Source organism: Podarcis liolepis (genome assembly GCF_965112155.1).
Source record: "Podarcis liolepis genome assembly, chromosome: Z".
In the NCBI taxonomy this organism is placed as follows: Eukaryota; Metazoa; Chordata; class Lepidosauria; order Squamata; family Lacertidae; genus Podarcis; species Podarcis liolepis.
The window spans coordinates 32,065,202-32,089,439 of NC_139570.1; the positions used below are offsets into that span (position 1 = coordinate 32,065,202).

At 46.4% G+C, this 24,238-nt stretch overlaps 1 protein-coding gene and 1 long non-coding RNA gene across 4 annotated transcripts in view; one reads left to right on the forward strand and one right to left on the reverse strand.

Moving 5' to 3' along the window:
* The first annotated feature begins 11,483 nt into the window (after window positions 1–11,483).
* Window positions 11,484–13,960, forward strand: LOC310698387. The gene is made up of 2 exons (XR_014521487.1): window positions 11,484–12,460; window positions 12,675–13,960. It is a non-coding gene; the product is annotated as an uncharacterized lncRNA (long non-coding RNA).
* A 109-nt stretch (window positions 13,961–14,069) lies between these two features.
* GABRA3 (gamma-aminobutyric acid type A receptor subunit alpha3) overlaps window positions 14,070–24,238 on the reverse strand; it is a 42,450-nt gene continuing 32,281 nt past the window's right edge. For all 3 annotated transcript variants that reach the window (XM_083485231.1, XM_083485232.1, XM_083485233.1), the window contains exons 8-10: window positions 23,498–23,650; window positions 22,576–22,787; window positions 14,070–20,170 (exon numbers count right to left, since the gene is read on the reverse strand). In XM_083485231.1, coding sequence (XP_083341357.1) covers window positions 19,817–20,170; window positions 22,576–22,787; window positions 23,498–23,650 — 719 coding nt within the window. In that variant the 3' untranslated portion in view covers window positions 14,070–19,816. The remainder of the gene's footprint in view (window positions 20,171–22,575; window positions 22,788–23,497; window positions 23,651–24,238) is intronic.

Below are 24,238 nucleotides of genomic sequence, written 5' to 3' on the forward strand. Positions count from 1 at the left end.
CCCTGGGGCTGTTTCAAAGAACTTGCCATTTCCAGCACAGAAGGAGAAGTACAGATGAGTGAGATTAGTAAATACATCAAAGCTATGGGGAGCCACCTTGTCTATATAATCTTACATTGTAACAGTTGTTGTTCACTGCAGAAACCACTATGTTGTAAGTTCTATTATCTTGATACTTCATGTATGGTATGTACTTCTATAGCACAATTGTTTATATAATTTTGTCAAAATATGTTGAATTACAACATTATATTCATTTATATTACTTAGAATATGTACAACACATGAAGACCAGGAGGGCGAGTTCTATGACTTTGATATACTACATATGAACATGTACCACTGATGAAGCACATGAGAGCAAAACAAGGCATTATTCTGGAAATACTTGTCAACACTGTGGAACTGTAGTAGGCTCCAATTTGGACTTTATGAACATATGTGGAACAGACACTAGCAGACATTTGGTCTTTATGAATGAACTGATTTATTTATGAATGAACTGAGACTTCCGTCTATATTATTGCACTTTATTTGTTGTTTATGCGCAAGATAAACATTTGATGTTGTGATAAGAATATATAGAAGAGTATTGTTTACGTGAATGCACAACCGGTTACGTCTTGTGTGTTTGTCGAATGTATTTCACGTAATGCAAGGTTTGATGTTGTTTTGCAAGACTCCTTGAATCTGGCATCCCCGCTTTTCACTCCCCTCCAGGCTTTTCACACTCAGCCTCTTCGTGCAACATCCCTCAGCTTATAGGGTGAGAAATGCCAGGCTCAAATATATTGGCTGGCAAGGAAAAAATATGATGGGTATGAAAAGGAGAACTCCCTGGATGGCAAGATCCAGGTTTGGAGCAAGTACTCTTTGGGCAGAGCTCCCACAGATATTTAAAGTCACAAAATATGCAGCGTTGAAATATAGGTTTTAGACTTTTAAAATATGCCCTTGTGAGTTCCAAAAACTTCCATCTGCCCCTAGCATAGAAAAAGGCCATGTTGGGTTAGTTAAAAATGGTTTACTTACAAACTCTTCAAAGATCAGTTTCATGTGTTTTTCCATACATCAGCCAGAAAACACAGGCAGTACAACTTGCCTTAGGTACAGTGGTGAACGTTCCTAGATTATTGTTATATGAACACCAGAATGGCTTGGAGCTTGGAGCAGCCAGCTCATACCTCTTTTCACACTGAGCTTCTCAGGTTGAATGAAGGAGAACAATAGGCTTGATTATATTCCTCCTAAGATGAGGGGGAGTGACTTAGCTAAGCTGGCAGGACAGTCTATGGCACTGACCCCTTCATAAATTAATTAGACTTAAGCATGTTGGTTATATGAGGCTGGTTATCCCACAAAATCCTCACCTGGTCATGAAACCATGGTTGGAGGCAGCAGTTGCTGGAAGCCACTGGAGGGAAGAGTGCTCTCATGCTTTAATCCTCCTTGAGGGTTTCCTAGAAGAAGCATCTGGTAGGCCACTGTGAGAACAGGATGGAACTATTGACCTACTCCAGCAGGCTCTTCTTATGCTCTTAAATGTTCTGGGCCTCCCTCTCGGAACAAATGGCTTGCTCTCCACCTTGCACATCTCTCCACGTGGCTGTGAGTCTGGAAGGATGCCACTCTCTGCTCCAAAGGGGAAAGGATGTTGTGGGATGCAAGCAGCACATTTATCGGAGCCTCCTGACTTGGCCTGGCCAATACACAGAGCGGCTCATCACTGCCTTGCAATTAGCAAAGTACTGGTGCCACACCGAGGTGATCAATTTGTTCCACTGTTGAGCCAGGCCTCTGGAGTGCTGGTATTTAAGGAGAGAGAAAGGCCTGGCAGGCAATTCCAGTTCTGCCCTGCCCCTGGAATAGGAACAAGCTCGTAAAGTTGGCTGTCATTCAGAAGTTTGTCTCCAACAACCGGGCTTGTGGGATGGAGGGCAGGGGAACAGAGAGAGGAGGAACTTCCACATTTCCCAGAATTCCCTCTCATCTTCCCTGCAGCTTCCTAGTCAAAACAACAGCTACAGCGCTGTTTGCCCCCCCCCCCACGTCCCCTTTCAAGAGGCATCCTCCCCTTGCCCATCCCCTCGTCCCTTCTAAATATAACACTGTCTCTGCTTCTGGGCTGACACTCCAGGAGGATGTCATGCCATCAGTCATCCTTCAACTCCTCAAAGTGGTGTGGGTGGGTGGGTGTCTTAACCACCACCTGGGGCATGAGCTCTTTGCAATCTGAAGTCTGAATTCCTGAAAGGAAACTCTCTAACGCCTAAAAGAAGTAGAAGTGACAAATTCACCCATCTTGTGTGTGGGGGGGGGACTTCCTCTTCGAGGGCTAAGGTGTGCTGTACTTAATCCCCACCAACAAGGTTCTTCGGTTATTTCCCCTTTTTGTTGAATTGTCATCACTAGAGTTGCACCAAATATTTGCCCATTTTGGTTTTCAGATTTAAAAACCCCCTCATTTCTTTTGCCTATTTTATCACACTACGCATTGTAAACACCACCTCAAGAACTTGGCTTCAATGTTGGGGTGTAAATATTCAAAATGAATAACAAAGAGAACATGCTGTACCATCTTTAAATTAACATTCAGGAATGAAAAGCGACAAAAAGCTCTTTAGTTAAGTTGCCAGCAAGGGAGTTGTTTTGTTCCGGATGTCAGGGTATTTGAAGCACACTATTGTTTGGGGCTGCTGTTCATGTGGGCTGAGGAGTCCACACGGCAAGTGCCCACTTCACTCCATTTGCAGCGCTGTGAAGTACTTTCTGGATCCCTTGAGCACAAAAATCAGATCCCACTTCCAATCTGTTCCTCCCGATAAAAGGAAGCATTTTCCTCCGCCAGAAACAGCAAAGAGGTTCTTGAAATTCAACTCATTGCGGAAGGGTGAAAGGGTGGCGTCCTTTCAGACATTGACCTGTGCTCTTCCTGCTTCACCTTCCTGCCAAGGAAGTTACCATGGCAACAAACCAAGTCAGATCAAACAATGTTTAAATGACATCATCAAGTGGCTTCAGCCTAACCAAAGAACAGGCTTTGTCCCCACAGAGCTGCCATGAATAGAGCAGATGAAAGGGACAGGTCAGGAAGATGGAGCAAGGCAAAAATCAAGCAAACAAAGAAATACGCTTAACCTCACAATATCAGAAAGGCTGTCAGTAACATTTCCCCTAAAGCTTACATGAAAATGGATTACATGTACACCTCACTTAACAGATGATCTACACAACACACACACCACAGTGTGTTGTGGCCCAACGCTTGCCCTATTTCTAGTAACTTCATGCATGAACTGAGCTCTGGGTGGGGCCAGTTGGGGCTCATGGCTTCTGGGACCTCCTTGCTAGCTGGAAGAAGTTCCTGGAGTGGGGTGCGAGTGGGTGATTTAACTGCCTCGCAACGACTGCATTTGCAAAATGCTAGGCACTCTGTTGGGCTTCGACCCCCAAATCTGGGTCTCACTCACCTGAATTTCACTGCTGAGACTGGATAAGCTGGCTTTGTCTTCCAAAATTTGCATTTTCAGAAAATTTAAAACTGCATGTGTGTGAATTTAAGTGTTCCATTTCATAGGCACGACTGCCTGGTTAGTTTTCATGCGTTGCACCTGCCACTCTCATTAATGAATAACCTCAGGCGCCCACTCTTGCCTTTTGTGAACTGATTCATTTATACTCTTGGCAAGGATGACATCTGAAGGTGATGAGTTCCAAAGTATAAGGTAAAGGACAGGAAGCTGTGTGTGATCTGCAACATAAAAATATGTCTGATGCCTTATAGGAAAAGTCCTTGATTTTCATATCATTTTTAATGATGTTAAAAGTTTTGTGTTAACCTACTTGGTTGGTTATATAAAGCAACACATGACAATAGAGTAAATGCCAGGCATTTTGGTGTTGTGCACAACTCAACCAGCTGCCAGGATAAATGGGACAGCATTGAGCCCATCACCCAAGGGGCAGTTCGCAAGAGCAGGAGAGCAGCAGCAACAGTAGCAACATCAGGACTGGGGGGAGGCAGCTTGGGTTTGTAGTTTGGTAAAGAAGACCCATGATTTCCCTCCCATCTGTTCAGCAATTCAGCCCATAGCTCCTACCTTGCTATAAAAGCTATTGAAATCCCACTGAGTAAAAAGGTGATACAACACTATCTTCTGCATGGATCCACCCGTTTGAACCACTTGCTGATGTGCCAATTTAGTTGTGTCAAAAGTCATGTTCAGGTGGCTAATTGCAGGTTAAATAAACAGAGATACTGCCCATTCTCCATAAAAAGAGCTTCCTGGGTCAGGTCAAAGGGTGCCCATCTAGTCCAGCACCCTGTATTCACAGTGGCCAACCAGATGTCCCAATGGGAAACCAGCAACCAGGACCTGAGCACAAGAGCAACACTCTTTCCTCCTTTGGTTTCCAGCAACTGGTATTCAGAAGCATGACTACTGCCAATTGTGGAAATAGAGCATAGCCATCATGACTAGGGGCCACAGATAGCTTTATCCTCCATGCAGCTCTGCTATCATAGACAGAATAGTGTGTGTGTGTGTGTGTGTGTGTGTGTGTGTGTGTGTGTGTGGTTTATAAGAGAATTGTCCTTCTGTATGTAGTACATACTCCCAATTTTATTAAACTGGATACAAAAGAAGGAGCAAGTAATTTCTCCAAAGTGCTGTTCCCCCAAACCCCACCTATTTGTTTAACTGCTTAGGAAATATAGGAAGCTGACTTGTATTCAGCCAGACCATTGATTCATCAAGTATTGTCTATTTTACACTGAACAGCACCATCTCTCCAGGGACAAGAATCTCCCTCAATTCTACCTGGAACATAGCTGTCAATGTTTTCCTTTTTTTAAGGGAAGTTCCCTTATTCTGAATAGGATTCCTCACAAGAAAAGGTAAAAGTTGACAGCTATGACCTGGAGATGCCAGGGATTGAACCCAAGACCAATTACTTGCAAAGTCATACGATCTACTGCTGAGCTATGGAACTTTCCTAATTATAAGATCTCTTAAAAAGTTTCAATGACATCTATAAGCAAGAAGTTGAAGGTGGGGAAATATCTCCCTTAAACCATATATTTCTTTTTATTTCTGATCGCTGTCTAATGAGGTACCTCTGTGTTTTTCCCTTAAGATTGGAGACTGTTCTAGGAAAAGCTGCACTTAATGTTCTCAAAAATGGGGATCAGATATGACTTCTGTGCCCCAGAATCTTAGCTGTGACCTGACACCTCCAGCAGCTAGCAGAGACTAATTCAATTTGTCTGCAGTAATCTCCATGGAAAGGAATGGTGCCATGGCTCAGGTGGCAGAGCACCTGCTTTACATGCAGAAAGTCAACCCCTAGAATCTCCTGGCAGGGGTGAGAGAAACCCTGCCTGCAACCCTGGAGAGCCACTGCTGGAAATTGTAGGCCAGTGTTTACCAAATTTGGGTCTCCAGGTGTGTTTTTTTGGACTACAGTTCCCATCATCCCTGACCACTGGTCCTGCTAGCTAGGGATAATGGGAGTTACAGTCCAAAAACAGCTGGAAACTCAAGTTTGGGAAACACTGGTGTAGACAGTACTGAGCTAGATGGACCTGTGGTCTGACTGAGGCAGCTTCCTCTGTTCCACCTTGAGACTGAGATTCACAGGGGACTTGTCCCTGGCGCTGGTTGGCCTTGATGGAGCTCATTCCTCAAGCCAAACAACCAAGGAATGTTGTGGGCAGATAAGAAGCAGGAATGCAAGTAGAGACCTGAACATCAACACATTCATGCAGAAGGAGACACCACTGAGCTGTTCTCAATAAGGAGCAGGGGGTGTTCCCATCCTCCCCACCCCCACCCAGAGTTGCCATTGGGGATGGAGCCTGGCCCTTTACCCTTGCCAAGCAAATGGGCCACCACCCTTCCCCCAAGCAGCCAGAGAGGTAAGCTATGCTCGTTTAAAAATGCTGTTTCCACTTCTTAGTGCCACAATGGCTGGAGAAAAAAACACAAGGGTTTCAGCTGGCTTTCATTTCTTGGGGGGGGGGCATTCATTTGCAAACATAAATTGTTTGCTACTGCCCACTGGGAATGGCAACATTTATTTCCTGCTAAGGATTAGGTCCTTCCAGCTCAGGCTGCCTTGTCCAACCCCAATTCCCTACCAGGCGAAATCACTCTTCAATTCAGTACTGTACAATCCAAGAAAGAAAATAACAGGCCAGTTTCTGTTAAAATATGAATTTTATTTGTTTGCTTCAGTTGGGTTTTGAGTGTGTGTGGAGTGAGTGCCAGAGTGATGTTTTTGGGCAAAGGAGGGGCTGCACGATCATCTGAAGTCACGTGTTCTTTGGGGAGCAGAGGATGAGGAGGAGAAGGCTCCAGTTGGAAAGATCTTCACCCACCTTTTCTGATTCACCTCAAGCATTCCATTGGGTTGTCATCATTAGTAGCAGTAGTATTTCATCCCCTCCTGCATATTTTTTTTAACATTTTAATTGCTTTAACTTATTGAAAAAGCTAGTAGCTGGTGGGGAGGGGGGATGCAAGACTGCAAATCCTGCCAGTTAAAACCAACTGTACAAGTCAACAGCAAATGCTGAAAAATACAATTCATAAATACAAACAGGCATTTAAATGTGGGCACCATAAGTGCTCAGAACACCAATCTCAGACAGGAGAGAAAGAAATCACAGTTTTCATGAGTACATCCCTTAAGACGGCAGCTAACAGCCAGTTCAGTAAAGAAAATACAACAAAATTAAGGAAATGTATTTTTTTTCCCCTAGTCACAAATTATTTACAGATGTGGTCTGAGGAGTAGTCAGAGGATTGTCATGCATTCAACTGCTGCTGGCTCGCTTCTCTCTCTTAGCTGAGGAAAGACAGTCCCATAAGATGAGAGAGGAAACAAGAGGAGGCCAGAAGGGAGCAGGTGCAACATAAGGCAGAGTTGGATCGGGACCTCCAGAATGTCCTGGCTGCCATGTTGATATGGATTGCCTTGGTGTTTCCTTGCTGGGCACCTTCAAAACTGCAGCTCATCAGCTGGCAAAAGGCTGCACTGTGCATTGCCTCTGATGAGCCTGCAATGGCGGCTCCTCTTTCCCCAATAATTCCTCCTCTGAAGGCTGTGCTAAAGGACTGCCAACGCCAGTATTCTACACTGGATACAAGGGTGGGGTGGGAGTTGCTTAAGGCCCATGGGTTGCATTCAGCATGCCAAGATCTCAGTGCCAGATTTAGGCCAGTGCAGGCAGTTTCCCCTGCACAGGGTGCCGAGCTGAGGAGGTTGATAATTATAATGCCTATATTTATACAGGGACCTACTGAGAAGATCCATAAAAAAGCAACTGCACCAAAAGGAATTATTGTGAAAATAAGAAATGGGTGTGTATGTGGATTTTGTCCTTGCTCAAGGTGCCATATTACTAATGTCCACCCCACAATACCTTTTCGCTACCTTGGACTCTGCCCCCTTTCCTTGAAATATTTTAGTCACACAGTGTGAGGAAGATGAGTAAGTTGCCACTGGCTAGCTCAGGTAAGAGCCTTAGTTGAGCACAACCACCAAGGCCTGATCTGTTTCTGACGCTTAACATATTCATTTTAAAAATTGGTTTTCAGAAGATCAGACTCTGCACTTTGAATTTGTAACCTTCCATGCTCACTTAGGGATTTATTTTATTTTTAAGATGGCATCGTCCAAGGTTACACCATCCGTCTTCCATATAAAAGAAAAAAGGCAGGTCTACCTGTGAGAATCTAGTACACTGTGAGAATCCAACTAACTCCTACTCAGAGTAGACCCACTACTCCGTAGATGGGAATAGCTAAATAAAGTCCATTGATCTGAATACACCTTCACTAAGAAGGAGTTATGCTGGATATAACCCATAGTCAGTGCACTGCAATTTTCTACTACTGTTACTACTACTACTACTACTACTACTACTACTACTACTGTTATTACTACTACTACTATTGTGAGAAAGCCTAAGAAGAGGTGGAAAGAGTGACAAAGGCAAGGTCCAAAAGCAGATTCTTATTGAGGGAGAATGCTGATTTCAAGGTGGCAGGCTACTGAAGATCAAACGCTCCCTAGGAAGAATAACAGAGCTTGCTCCATCCAGGCATACATTCCACCATCAGTTTTATGGGCTCCATAAATTGTTGGCCAGGTCAGAATACTGGGAGCAGAACATGATAAAAGGGAGGAAGCTGGATGTTGCAAGCGGAGCCTTCCAAGGATGCTTAGAATATAAAAACATAAGGTAAGCCTATTGGATCAGGCCAAAGGGGGCCCATCTAGTCCAGCATCCTGTTCTCACAATGAGCAGCCAATAGGAAATCTGAAAGCAGGACATGAGCACAGGGCCAGCCAGCCCATGAGGTATGGGTGAAGCAGCCACTTTGGGGAGCAGAAGCTGAATAAATGGTGCCCCACCCACCAGTGGAGAAGCAGCACTGGTAGCTACACTGGTTTCTGGAAAGATCTCACCAAAATATTGTGAGATCTTGCAACAACTCTGGGATAGCTGAGACTCTTAATCTCAGGGCTGTGGGTTTGAGCCCCATGTTGGGCAAAAGATTCCTGTATTGCAGGGGGTCGGGCTAGATGGGTCCTTCCAACTCTACAATATGATTCTAAGAACTCACCAGAAACATATGCTGCTGCTAGTGCCACATCTCTGATGGTGGTTGGGTGGGAAGCTCTTCTGCTTCCCAGGTAAGGGCAGTGGGGTGGCATGGCCAAACATTATCATTTCACCCCAAGGGGTGAAATACAATGCCCCTGCCTGATTGCAACACAACTCTCCCCTCCTGGAGTTTCCAGAAAATGGTAGTAAGAAGAATTACTGCCTCAGACTGGAAAGGCAGAGCACAGCTAGTAACCACTAATAGCCTCATCCTCCATGAATTCTTCTTATCTTCTTTTACAGCCATCCAAGTTGGTGGCCATCCCTGCCTCCCGTGGGAGGGCATTCCATAGCACAGAACCAGCGCTGTCTTAAGCATATGTGGCACCGGGGTGCAAAGATCCGCCTGGTTCCCCTCCCCCCAGTTGCCCAGTCCCAGGTGTGCAGGAGGGCGGAGCCAGCTGGCCGCCTCTGCGTCTCGCAGGCTAGGTCACCCCCGAACTAGCAGTGCGGAGCCACCCACAGCATAAGAGCCCACTGCAGCACTCCAACTGATGGGCAGGCTCTCCCCTGGACTCAGCTCTCGGGCCCTAGACTCTCGGCCTGGCACCCCTGAGAGCCCACACCTGGGTACCTCGCACCCCTAGCATCTATGGGTAAGACGGCCCTGCATACAACCAAAGAGGAAGGATATGAACCTCAGCCCATGATGAGAAGAAACATGACATGGATTTTGGGGCATGAGAAGCTGATCCTCTGAAAATCCTAGCATGAAACGCTTCTGATCAGAGAAAGAAAGGAACACAGAAACAAGGCTACATTTGAACAAGGTTGTCTAGCCCAGCCCACTGCCTCCCTCCATGAGACATGATTTTTATGAACTGCCCCATGAACTCACCACACTTGCACCTGGATCAGAAGGTGCCACAAGTATGGGATGAACACAGGCCAGGGTAAGAATAATTCAGAAATCAAACAGACTGGTTTCCAGAATTTTCTTGTAATGTAGCACTTTATGGCAAGAGTTTGCTAAGTTTGTATACCACCCTTCATCCAACGATCACAGGGTAGTTCACAACATCAATATACAAGATAAGAACACAAAACACAGAAATGGAATTGAAACCAAAACAAATCAATAACTCCCCTCTGACAAACACATTCAAAAGGCCATAAGTTGTTAATCAGCTGAAGACCTGGTTATAGAGAAACATTTTTTATCCTGTGTCTAATGATAGGCAATGAGGATGCCTGGCAAGCCTCCCTGGGGAGAGCATTCCCCAAATGGGGAGCCACTGCAGAAAAGGCCCTCTGTCATCTTGCTGCCCTCTGGATACCTTGTGGAGGGGGCACACAAAGAAGGACCTCAGATGATGGTCACAGGGTTTGTGTTGGTTCATATAGGGCAGGGGTCAGCAAAATTTTTCAGCAGGGGGCTGGTCCACTGTCCCTCAGACCTTGTGGAGGGCCGGACTATATTTTGAAGGGAAAAAAATGAATGAATTCCTATGCCCTGCAAATAACCTAGAGATGCATTTTAAATAAAAGGACACATTCTACTCATGTAAAAACACGCTGATTCCCAGACCTTCCGCAGGCTGGATTAAGAAGGCGCTTGGGCTGGATCTGGCCCCTGGGCCATAGTTTGCCTACCCATGATATAGGGAGAGGCAGTCCTGGAGGCATTGTGGTCCTGAGCCATTTAAGGCTTTATAGGTCAAAACCAGCACTTTGAATTGAGCCTGGAAACTAATTGGCAGCCAGTGCAGTGGGGCCAGGATTAGCGTTATACAGGTATGCTCAAACTGCCTTGCCCCAGTGAGCAAGCTGACTGCTGAATTCTGCACCAGCTAGAAGTTTCTGAACCTCCAGCCCAGGTAAGATTTTGAAGGCTTGGGGAATGAGAGACTACCCTTTATATGGCCAAACAACCACTTCCTACCCTTCTTAGATGTGAAGCGTAGAATACTTAGGCAGCAATTTTCACCTGCTAGGATTTCTGCTGTGCCTTGAGGGTTTTTGAAAGTCGCGTTGTGTTCCCAGCTAGGACTACCAGAGGGCAGCATCAGTGGAAAGGGTGACCCTCCCAGGCACCAGATTTTATTGACAGGTGCCAGCTGCTCCACCCAACCCTACCCCACCGTGTCATTGGCCCAGGAAGCAAACCGCTATTGAACCATGACTGCAAATATGGTTCTTTTCTCCTCTGCTTTTCCTGCTGCCAAAAGTAGGGCCCTGTGTTCTCATTGCTCCATTCTAATTTCAGATTTTGTAGATTTACTACACAAACACACAGGGAAAGCATTCCAAAAAGCCTGACATTTCCCCAGCCACAAAGACAAAGCACTTTCTTTCTCCCTGCCTGCACCACCCCCAAGCCAGCTGGTAGCGTTTGGCTGCCTGAGAAATAACAAGGTCAAACATTAAATATTTATACCTTGCAGTTATCAATATCATACCAAGTCATGGCCTCCTTCCAGAACACCACCTGTCACCATTTAGCTTCACATTCACAGAGCGGGTGTATAAGCTTTCATGAATGTTGCTGCTGCCGTTGCCAGCACCCCAGGCCAGAGGCAAAAATTAAGACATCTTTGTTACCTTAGAGGCAGCAGCCAGTAGAAAGGCCACCTCAACATGGACTCTTAGTCTTTATGCTGAATGGGTATAGGTGGCTTGGTGCTATGACTGACGCTCCCAGCAAAAATTTACTTGCTTTGGAAGGTGGGCTACTCTTTACTGTAGGGTAACCAGCTTCATATAACCAGTCAAATTAGTGCATGAAGGGGTTAAAACCATAGAGTAAGCTGTCCTGCCAGGCTTAACCAATGACATTTCCATACACCCTGGGAAGTCCTTTATACTCTCTCTCTCTCTCTCTGGAATTCAGTTCTAGAGCTCATAGAATCATAGAATGACAGAATCTTAGAGTTGGAAGGGATCCCAAGGATCATCTAGTTCAACCCCCTGCAGTGCAGGAATCTCAACTAAAGCATCCATGACAGATGGCCATTCAAGCTAAGTGTGCTCCCTCCTCCATGTGACAGCCCTTAAGATATTTGAAGATGGCTATCATATCTCCTCTCAGTCTCCTCTTTTCTAGGCTAAACATACCCAGCTCCTTCAAGCGCTCCTCATAAGGCTTAGTTTCCAGATCATCTTGGTTGCCCTCCACTGCACACGTTCCAGCTTGTCAACATCTTTCTCAAATTGTGGTGCCCAGAATTGGACACAGTATTCCAAGTGTGGTCTGACTAAGGCAAAATAGAGTGATACTATTATTTTCCTTGATGTGGACACTATATTTACGTTGATGCAGCCTATAATAGCATTAGATTTTTTTTTGCTGCTACATCACACTGTTGACTCATGTTAAGCTTGTGGTCCATCAAGACCCTGAGATCTTTTTCACATGTACTGCTAGTAAGCCAGGTGTCCCCCATCCTTTATTTGTGCATCTGGTTCTTTCTACCTAAGGGCATAACCTTACATCTGTCCTTATTGAAATTCATTTTCTTAGCTTGCACCCAGTTCTCCAATCTGTTAAGGTCATTTTGAATTCTGATTCTGTCTTCTATGGCATTAGCTACCCCTCCCAGCTTGGTGTCATTTGTGAATTTGATGAGCATCCCCTCAATTATTTCATCCAATTTGTTTATAAAGACATTGAACAACAACGGGCCCAGGACAGAACCCTGCAGCACCCCACTTGTCCCTTTTTTCCAGGATGGCGAGGAACCATTAATAGTACTCTTTGGGTTCAGTTAGTCAACAGCTACAAATCCACCTAACCTACCTTGTTCGACACACATTTTACCTCGCAAGAATATCAGACCTGTTTGCGAGGTCTGGTAGCAAGCTCCCAGGATCTGCACTGAGCTAAGTTTGACTGCTGCTGGTTGCTAACTCCTCCCTCAGCCCGGCTTTCTCTCAGCTGTAACTCCTCCCCATCAGATCCTGTGTCCCCACAGAGCAATCGACCACACACACCCTCAGGCTCCAGAAGACACACGCTCACTCTCTTCAGTCTCCCCCAGCAAACCTTGTCCTTGTTTGCAAGGTCTGGTCGCAAGCTCCCAGGTCTGAGCTGGTTGCTCCAGTACATGTCTTTTACCAGCCTCTTTTGCTTCAGACCAGTACTCCCATGCAATGTTTTACTGCCTGTGACTCTTTTCCTGACTGCTGTATGGAAAAGCACATAAAACTGACTTTTGAAACTTTTAAAAGGGGACAATTTGGGGGTTCACTGGATTAGCACATTTAAAAGGTTTTACAGCCTATATTTCCATGATTTTCTTTGCTGCATGTTTTGCAATGCTAAATCTCTGCTGGAGTTCTCTCACCAAAGAGTACTTGCCTCAAACTTGAGTCTTAGCTGCCAGGATTCCAACATTTACATATTCCTTTCTTTAAGCCTCCTTGTTTTTGTCTTTTTCATTTGATCTACAGTCTATTCCTGGCCCTCTTTCTTGCCCATTGCCCCTTCCTCACCGCTCTGCCCTTCCATTGCTTCCATACCACAACAGAGCCTCACTTCTAATTCTTGCAATCTTATAGATAAGCTGTCCTCCCTCCCTCTCTTTAACTTCGATTTTAGCTGTTTTTATGAAGAAGTGACTTGGAATTTATGAAAGGCTCTCTTTCATGGGCTCTTACATATACACTCCATCTTCATGTGAGTGTGTGTGTGTGTGTGTGTGTGTGTGTGTGTGTGTGTGTAAACCAGAGTTCTCTTAATGATTTGACATCTTCATAACAGGAATAAGGAATGAGAGGAGAGGTTCTCTTGTGGATCAGGAATTGGTTAAGTAGCAGGAAGCAGAGAACCTCCTCCTCGCTCTGCACACCAACCCGTGGCTCCTCCTCAAGCTTGGCTTGCTTTATGTTGGAGTGACCCAAATGTTGTGATGGTACCCCAGCTTCCTTTTTGTCTTTCTTTTCTGTCTTCTCCTCCTAACCCTCTCTGCTCTTCTAAGTCTTCTTGTTCTTCTGACCATATCATCAATCATACCCCTCCCTGTCAGTCCATTCCATTCCCTCTTATGCTTCTTGCAAAGATAGGCTGATCCCCTTCATCAGCCCGATAACTTATTGGGCAGCAGACATAAGGAAGTCAAGTGGGTTACTGAAGTAATCTCTTTGCAGAAATGGAAGTCAGGCTAGAGCATTCCATCTCTTCCCACTTCTCTCTCTTTCATGATAGGCAAAGAAACTGCTCCAAGAAAGCCAAGCCAGGCAGCAGGTGCCTGAGCTGCTGTCTTTGCTGGATCGCTCTCAAAAAGCCAGAACTCCAAAGAGCATTTGCCAACCCTACCCAACTGGCTCATCTGAGTTGCTGCCCCCCCCCCCAAAAAAAACAAAGCACAATCCAGGAACTGCTGTTACAGAAGAAGACATGCAAGGCTTTAGGGGGCACTGCAGGCTTAGCATTCTCAGTGACTCCAACCTCTCCTTGTCACTCTCAGGAGCTTCCCCAAAAATGTACCTTGAGGTGCTGCATCAAAGAGACAGAAGAGACTGGGGCTTTTCCTTCCCCCTGCCATGCTTTAAGCTCTACACTGGATGCAGAGCAGCTGACTCACTGGGCCTCTGAAGCAAAGCAAAACTCCAACCTGAGGATCACATATGCCATTTCAGCTTATGCACTGTGATGCCTAATGAGATTTCCTGAATGCCTTTGGTTGTTTATCTCATATGTTTGCACAATAATTTAGAATGGTGATACATTAAGCAGACATCAAAGGAAATGTATGGCAGTCAGATCTGTAGGTGGCAGTTACATGGCTAAGAGAGTGAAGAGGCTCAGGAATTCACATATCCTGCCTCAGAATGGATCACAAGGATGTCCATCTGCTTCCAAGCAGAACCTGTTGCTTATCAACCCTCCAGGCAGGTTGCTGGTGATCCAAGACTCCTTTATGTAATGCCTTCTCCCCAGAGATTACATTTTGCATTACAATTTATTTGTTCTCATGAGGTTTCTGAAGGTGGGTTGCTTTTATGGGATGATATTTATTAGGTTTTGTATATGCAAACCAGCCTTGCTGGGCTGGACAGCCCTTTTCTACCGAGGAAGACTTCCCCCCCAAGGACTGGGTCTCTATTTCCCCTGTATTTTCATGAAATAGGCTTTTCACCAGGATTTAGTTGGAAGCCAGTGGCCTCCTTTGGGGGTGGGAAGCAATATCCATCTTGATCAGGGCTGTCCAACTTTTCATACTAAGTGGGCCACAAAAATACTCCAACACAAAACCTGCAGGCCACACACTGCCTTGTGTGGGAGGGGGGAATGAAGTCAAAATTTGACTCCCACAAGCCTGCCTCCCCAAAACTGGCTAAGTGAAGTGCTGGGCTTTGGGGAGGAGGCATGAGGCTCTAGCAGGGTACCAGATCCTGCCCACCTTCTTCCCAAAGCTGGGAAGGTGCTAAGTAGGCTCTGGGAAGGAAGGAGGAGGACTCTGTCAGAGCCCTCATACCTTCTTCCCAAAGCCCAGCACCTCACCTTGCTTACCTGACTTTGGGAGGGCTGAGGGGGAAGGGGTCAAATGTTGCTGAGGGCCACCAAAAAAAATGCCTCAAGGGCCACATTTTGGACCACCCTGATCTACATGGTCTATTAAAATAGAATGCATATCCCATGTGCCTCCCTCCAAATGAATCATTCTACAATCAGAGAGAGGGGGAGAGGGAGAATAAGGATGCTAGAGAATAAGGATGCTGGCATTCTAATCCATTCTATTTTGTGCCAGATTGTGGATGCACATTTCAGGGTGAAAATAATTATTGTAGTGTGGATGAGAAGCAGGACTCCCATTTGAAAGAACGTGCCAATGTGTCTCTGATTAACACCTGTGCTTCCTAATCCAGCAAGCACTGCAGGTGTTGAGAGCACCTTTCATCTATGGAGCTTTCTGCACAGGATGAAGGAGACTCTGGTCTATCTGCAAGCCACCAGTCTGAGTTTGTGGCAAACATTATTTCCAGATATTTTAAGACCCAAAACTTCCCATGAGAGGTCCAGGTGAGGTCTCTCAAGCTTTTGTCCTACTCAGTCATTGCCTTGGGCAGGCGCACACCCTGCCTGCATCAACTGTGCAGTTTTGAAAATAAATCAGTTCTGAATTTATGCCATTCCCAAGGACAACTTCTTTCAGGCTCTTTTAACTCCGCTAAACCTGCTGCCTCTAGATGCTCTTCCTTGACATTCATTTTGCTCTCTACATCTGATTAAGTTCGGCACATTGAGAGGTGTGGGTTCAAGATTAGCATTTCTTTAAAAACACAGTTCAAGCATGCAGTTCTGGCAGGACAATGTGAACCCAAAAGGAAAGTGCCATGGAAGGAAAGAGAAGCGTAGCAAGGAAAGGGTGAGTCTAGTCACTGTCACACCAGTAAATTATGCAATATGCAGGCCTTTCTTTGTGCTTGTCCTGTGAGACTGGCCATGGTTATTATGGCCATTCTGCAGTTGGGTAAAGGGATGCTGATTACAAAATCAGGCTTACCCAGCTTTGATGCTCCAGTACAAGCCCTTGGCTGGTGTTAAGCCAAGGCTTGACAGGGCTGCACTCTGAGTAGCAGGAAAAAATGGGGGAAAGTGACATGGGATGGGGGGGGGAGAAAATAACATCCTTGTCCTGATATTTAGATTTATAAGTAGTGGCTTCAAAAACAATTCTCCCCCTACTAGTCTCAAGGATTTTCACAGTGATGCGATTTTGTAAAGACTTGATATTATTTTGTATAAAAAAGAAAATAATAATAAAATAAAATGGCTTTTCAAATTTTCAAAAAAACCTTCAATAGTTGCACCACAATACATCACACAAGACGTGACAAGCTGAACATTTTAAGCCCCAACAAAAGGGAAATTGAAAAGCACCAGGATTTCCCTGAGAGTTGCTTGATGCATATTGATTCAAAACAAAAACAAAACCCTTTTCAAGACCAACATTCTTCTTATAAGAAGAGAAATTCCTAATTCTACTCTAAATTGGGCTGGGGCTTCCAGGGGAAGCGAGAGACTCTGGTCGCCTTGGACAGCTCCTCTCAGAGACAGTAAAGAAGGTGGTGGTAGCATTTGAGAATTTGCCATGTGCAGCTCTCTTCTGTCCATTCCCATTTTTTCTCTCTTTATGGAATCCCACCTACAATGGCACACAGGTCCAGGTGGGGAGAGAAGGCTTGCTTCCATGAATGCCACAAAGGACACCCAGCAGCAGATACCCATCATGGCAAGGATGTGAATGAGTGAGTGAGTGGCTGCTCTCTTCCTGAGATATATGAAGTCTTGTGGAGGCCAATGGTATGTGCATATGTGTGTGTGCAATGTGAGATAACCAGCCTCATATACCCAACATGATTAAGTCTAATTATTGCATGAAGGGGTTAAGAACATAGAGTAAACTGTCTATCAGGAAAGCTCAACATGTGAGGAGATCTGAGCTGGTTGTTGCAGCTCAGACTGCATGGCTCTTACAAGCCACTCTTGATTAATTTAGGAACTTTTACCACTTAGTAACTAAGCCAAGTCTCCTGGCCCTTGTGGATAAGCACATGAATGTGACCTTTAGAGAGTGTATAAGTAAACCATTTTTAGCTTGTCATACGTGTGAGAAGCTAGGGAAAGAGAGAAGTTTTGGAACTGTCAAGGGCATATGTTAAAGGTCTACAACCTTTATGTTTTTAAAATCTCTGCTGGGGTTCTCTCACCAAAGAGTACTAGTCCCAAACTTGGATCATGGCATCCAGGAATTCTACTTTCCCTACCTATATCTCCCCCCCTGAATGAACATGCAAATGAACACAACACCCCCAGTGTATTTGCCCACTGCTGCCAAGCAAAGACCAGCACTCCGACTTCCTATTTCTCCTCTTTGTCCAACAGTTCAGTTCCTTAGAGGGACAAGCAGCTGAGAAATTTCCGTCCCCTCCCAAACCTCGGCCTGCCAAGACGGAAGAGGCTGACTTGCCTTTTGGCTTCCTCCAAACTAGGCCCATTTTCATGAGGTGGTTGAAGTAATATCCCAACAACATTTTAAAAGAAGCATTTCTCATGCTCCCAAATGTCAAGATATTGTAACAATCCACAGGGAGCATTATATTCACAAAGAATGAAAGTAGAAATGCAGATGATAATCCACTCCTTCACACAAACCATTGAGGGGGCTAGAAACCATTTAGGACACAGTGTGAACATTTGTCCTAGCATCTCACCCCAAAAGCAACCAAAGAGGGAAGCGGGGGGGGGGGGGGAATGATGAAAGAATGAGAACTGCAGGAAGGGTCAACTCTGTCCCACCTCCCTTTTAAAACAAAATCTAGAAATCCAAGTCTAGCAAAATGGCAGATAACTATCAGGCAGTGCAGAACTACAAAATCCATTGTTTGGAAAGAGAGGTTTTGAAAGCATCTCCAAGGAAACCAGGGGATGCCAAGACAGTGCAGAGAGTGAGATAAACCTATTCCTACTGCTGACAGCACCTGTAGCTCAGGCTCACTCTTAAACAAGGTTATTTAAACTTGCCAGTTTCTGAGAACAGAACCTGCACAAACTCCCTGGCTGTCCTGACTGTTTGCAGGCCAAATTTGCATAACCTTGCATCTTTTCCTTCTGCTGCCCATGATGGCCATCACCACCCCATGGCATTGTTCTCCAGAACAGGAACATCTTTCTCCTTGAACAGGTATGAGGAGTCTGTGGTAAATAGCATTGCAGCCAAAATAAAAATTCATGTGTTGCTAGACAAACAAAGGGTTAAGACACATGGAGACAGGGCATTCTGTGAAGTCATATCCTCTGCTTTCCTAGGTGGGGGAAAGTAACAAAAGGAAAATAATCCTTACTACTTACTCCCTCCCAAAAGTTCAGGTTGTTGTTTTCCTTTACCATGTAACTAAAGAGAGGAATGCTTCTCTGTGCTTTCCTGGACAGATTCCATTATTTATCTCAACCATTTATTTTGTAATTGAAAAAATATATTCTGCCTGTCTTATTTCACTGCTGCTTACTGCTGAATTGAGTCTGAGACATTATGAAAGTAAATAATATTTTTATTCTTACATGACAGACTTCTGTGTTATTCTTTTGTTTATACGGATAAAAGGGGGAAGGTCCAGTCAGCTAGAACACCCTGGACAATTATTAAGGTTAAGCAACCTTGTCCCAGAAGTTTCCACATTTTATACCACAAAGGGATGGTAATTTTAAACTCTGCTAACCAGACTCACACAAGTGAGCACGAAGAAGGATAAATAATGAAGAATATCTCATCCTATGCTGCAAACCCATCTAACATCCCACAGGCTTACTTTTGTTCAGGGATTATAAAGTTTGACTCAGCAAACTAGCCACCCATAATTTGTGGTTGCCACCAGTCCCCTCCCCACTGGTAGGGACGGAGAACAGGGTCACTTCTCATTTGTGTGGAGTATGGAAAAGGAAAGAGGGTCTGGTTGCTTTTCCCTGCTTGAAAACTGCAGAGGGAAGGAGACACCCAGGGCAGGAGGGGTCTGTGTGGTTCTGGGAGGCCTCATCATCAGGAGATGGGGTGCACTGTCCCCTATCCCGCAAATCCACCCAATATTTCCAAATTACAACTCCCAACATCCCTGCTTGCTGGAGCTGATAGGAGTTGCAGTTCAGCAACATCTGAAGGGCCACAATTTCCCACCCCCATCATTGGAGGAAAGAAGCACAGCAGAAGAGGAACCACCAAGACAAACTCACCAAGGGATGAGAAAGGCAACCCCTGGAGACACCAGGGCAGACCATTAGAGGTCACTAGAAGGGAAAAAGAAACTGCCCTGCATTCCTCAGCAGAATTTAGCATGAAATGAACTGGGAATGAAGCCAGCTCCCATTGGCGTGGGGCAAGCAGGGGACTCTGGGGAGAAGGATGTCAGACTCATCACGCGGGAGGCACCACTTTTCTATTATACGTCCTCTCAACACATACCTCCACACACCTCCACAACAACAACGAAATAGAAGAGACCAAACAAGTAACAAATGAAAAGTTCTTGGGGTTATTCTTGTAAAAAATCACAGTTTGATTTGCATGGGGAGAAGGAATAAGTCAGCTGATAAAATTAATAAGAAGATAAAATTAATATAGAACCAGCCGGGGGACAAAGGAGCCCCCACAGAGACTCCTCTGCCTGGGCCACATGGACAGATGGAAGAGGGGTGAGGGGCTTGCTTCATTCCTTGGGGATCATGCCCTTGATAGCCGACTCCCGGTTGACGTACGTCGCCCAGTACACCATGTTGAAAATGGTGAACAAGACCGGAAAGACGATGCGGGACATTTTGTCTACCTTGCTGACACTGTTGTAGGTCTTCTTGTTCTCAGGGGGCTTCTCTTCCAACCGGGCCACCTTTGGGGGTGCAGCAGCAGCAGCAGCAGCAGCCGTGACAGGTGTGGCTGTAGTTGCTGATGCACTCTTGGCAATGGTGGGCAGGCCTGGCTCCTTGGTGATATTGAGGGCATACGTTGTGCCAACAATGTTGTAGGTGTTATTGGTCTTCTTTGCCAGCATGACGGGCTCTTTTTTCTGAGGAGGAATGAAAAGGTTTTTGGAAACCAGCCCAGAAACAGCTCCCAGAAACACTTGCTACTGCAGAAATAAAAGGCTTGCAAAAAAACAAAAAAAAACCCCAGATGAACTTGGTGCAATTCAAAAATGCACCACGTCAAACCTGGATCAGAGGGAAGGGGAGCCAGTGGCGTAGCGTGGGTTGTCAGCATGCGGGGCAAGGCAAGTAATTTGCGCCCCCTAACCCGTGGATTTGCGCCCCCTAACCTATGGATTTGCGCACCCTAACCCTAACCCCCAGATGTTGCGCCCGGTGCGGCCGGCCCCCCCTGCACCCCCCACGCTACGCCACTGAGGGGAGCATCTGCTTTGCATGCAGAAGGTCTCAGGTTCAATCCCCAATGGCATCTCCAGGCAGTGATGGGAGAGATCCCCAGCCTGATACCCTGAAGTGTATTGTCAGTGTATACAATGCTGAGTCAGATGAACCAACTGTCTGACTCAGTATAAAGCAGCTTCCAATGTTCCTAGAGTAAACCATGTTGTGAGCTGCAAATGCTACAAGTCCTTGCCAAACATGGCATCTCCAACAGGAAATTTATGGCCAGTGAAATCTCAAATCGTGTACGTGTGCTACCTCACACCACAGGGAATCTGCAGGTAGGGCTCTTCTCTTCTCTCCCCCTCCCCCCTTTTAGAACAGGAGCAGTATCTATGTGATTTCTCAACCCCTTTATACAGCAGGTCATCTGTGTAATTCCAGGTGACATTTAACACATTGCAGGGCTTGAGATCATCTCCACTGATGTGGGAAGCCAACTGGCCTTTCACAGGTGAAAAAATGCTTCTGGGTTATAGTTATTCTCAGAGCTCCTTTGGTGATGCGCAAAAGCCATACAGAATAAGCAAAGGGGGGATTAGGGGCAGCAGCAGCAATGGACTCCCTCTTTCTTTCTTTCTTTCTTTCTTTCTTTCTTTCTTTCTTTCTTTCTTTCTTTCTTTCCAGGGGCGCCGACTTATAAAAAATATTGGGGGGGCCCATGCTGGTCAAGGAAGGCTCCCCTCCTCCAAAGCAGACCCGATCCAGGCGGCTCCATAAAGCTCCTGGGGAGAGGCGGGGTGGGGGGCGCGGAGAGACAATGCCAAAACTCAGGGGGCTCCTTGAGCCAATTGCCAGAGATGAGCCCCGCAGGGGGAGGCAGGGTCCTCTATAGCCCACCCCAGCTGCCCTTCTTGTATCTACAGCCAGTTTGGCAGGGGGCGGTGGAAGGGTCTGGAAGGAGCGGGGACCACCGCGGAGCAGACATACCGGGAGCTGGAGAGGCGAGGCCCAGCCGAGAAGGGGCCAGCCCGGAAGGCGCAGCTTCACAGCCGAAGCTGTCCTCGGCTTGGGGAGCCGGAGAAGCTGTCGGGTCAGGGCCCTGGTGCAGGCCTAGCCGCTCCCGCGACGCCTCTTTGCTCCCGGGATCGGGGCCGCCAGCTCAGCGCTGGAGCCGAGGGAGCCCCCAGGCAGGCCTGCGAGCAAAGGCAGAGCCGCCGGGCGGTGGCCGCTTCTGCAAGGCGGCCAGAGAAGCGGGGCCCCCCTCCCCTCCCCGCGTCCCCCCCACTCGCTCCTCCCCTCTGAAACTTTGTTAACACTTCCACGCTGAGCCTCTGACAATAGGGGCGGGCCGAGGGCACGACGCGGCTGGGCCCTCTGGACTCGCGCACCCCCCCAGATGTTGCGCCCGGTGCGGCAAAGCATGATATAACTAATAATTTTCTTAAATTATTGGGGGGGCAGAGCCCCCCCAAACGAATTTTTGAGGGGGCTCGGGCCCCCTCAGGCCCCATGGAGTCGGCGCCTATCTTTCTTTCTTTCTTTCTTTCTTTCTTTCTTTCTTTCTTTCTTTCTTTCTTTCTTTCTTTCTTTCTTTCCTTCCCTCCCTCCCTCCCTCCCTCCCTCCCTCCCTCCCTCCCATTGATGTTTAGCTCTGTTTGGAGTAATGCAGAGATTCTCAAAATGTTGGGGGCCAATCCCCCCTTGGTTCCATGATCTCACCCCTAGTGCCCCCTACCCTACAAAAGCACTATTCAGAATAGCAGTTTGCCTAACGCACTAAGGAAGATAACAACACCATATAAGTCAAAACAGTGACAATTAATTGCACATTTATTCAAAATCCAATTAAAACCCTTTCATTTAATTAATTCAACAAAACTGATGAACTTGATCCAGTGATAGCAGCTTTCCAAAATCTGATAGTCATTTACTCCTCCTGCACCCCCTGCTACGCACTAAGGAATCCCAACCCCCCAGGCTGTGCTACCACTCACTTTGGGGTCAACCAAAGTAAGGTTTCAATGCCTCTTCTTGTACATCAAGTTCTGATTGCTCTCCTCTTTGTTTCTCTCCTGCTCCCTCCAATGACTCCCTCTCTCACCTTCAATTCCTGGGCCTCCAGAACCTTCTTGCCATCCCAAGACCAGCTGCGTTTAGTGAAGTAGTTGACGGCAGCAAACTCAATCAGTGCAGAGAACACAAAGGCATAACAGACAGCCATGAACCAGTCCATGGCCGTTGCGTATGCCACTTTGGGCAAGGAGTTTCTTGCACTGATGCTCAGGGTGGTCATGGTCAGGACCGTGGTGACCCCTGTGGGAACAAAAGCAGAAAAGGCACTGCTGAAATGGGGCCACAGGAGGTTTTCTCCCTCTTGAGGGTAGAGGGGGATCCATTGAGCCTCCTAGGGCTGCTTTGTCACAGCAGCCACTGCCCTAGATGCCCCAATAAAAGGTGGAAGGAGCCAGTGCCACACCTGAGCACAGTCCCATTTCAACACCAGTGGAGCTGTGTCTAATTATACAATTATGTTGCAGAATTAAATTAGCAAGACATTTAAAACAGGGCGATGGGGAACCTGTAAGGGCCCTCCAGGTGATGTTGGACTACAAATCCCATCATCATCACTATCCCTGACCATTAGCCACTATGGCTACTGGGAGTTGGAGTGCAGCAGCATTGGTTAGCCACCCCTGATTTAAAGAAGAGCTGGTTCAGCATCTTGTTGTCGCAGCAGCCAACTGGATCCCTACCTGCAGTTCTCAGCAACTGATAATCAGAAGCACTACTGCCTCTGACAGTGGAGGGAGGACATAGCCATCATGGCTAGCAGATATTCCTGGGGAAAACCTCAGAGTTTAAGCCTTGTGCAAATGTCTGTCATCAACATGAAGGGAGTGTGGCTGACAGGCAGGAAGGTCCCTGCTGCTGCTGCTGCTTCTCTCCAGCACCAGTCTTGATGCTCTCCCCATCTCCCTGTTTCCTCCAGTCAGCCCTCAGACCATCCTCCATCAGAAGCTCACCAAACACTGTCCGTGCTGGAACACTCTCTCTGTTGAGCCAGAAAGAGACTTGGGAGAGGATGACTGTCATGATGCAGGGTAAGTAGGTCTGGATCACAAAATACCCAATCTTACGCTTAAGGTGGAAGTAAGTGGTCATCACAATGTAGGTTCCTGCAGTGATATGGAGGGGTGGGGGGTAGAGAGGGATACAAGGGTTTTTTTATTTGCCTTTTTTCTTTTCTTTTTTTTTGTATCCTTGCCAGTAAACATGATTGTTGAGATACAGCCTGCAATGGAAAGCAATCGTTTTTGTTTATATTTATTAAATTTGTCAAGGCAACTTACAACCAGACAAACAAACAAACAAACAAACACTCCATATAGATTAAACCCCACATACATTAAAAGCAAGGGGAGGGAATACATTTAAAGCATCCCACCCACTTCTTAAAGGTCACAGATAGTTAAAGGCCAAAGGCCTGATTGAAGAGGAAAGTTTTTGCCTGGCGCCTGAAGATATGTAAGGAAGGAGGAAGGTGAGCCTCCCTGGAGAGAGTACTGCACAAGCAGGGAGCCACCACTGAAAAGGCCCGTTCTTGCACTGCCACCCTCCTCAGGGTTGGCCCACCCGGGAAGCAAGGTAAGGGGACCACCTTGAGGGGATCTACAGATCCGACCTCCAAGGAATGCATCACCAACTGCTGCCACCACCACCACCACTGCCTTTGCCACTGTGGCACCAATGGCTGTGGCATGCTC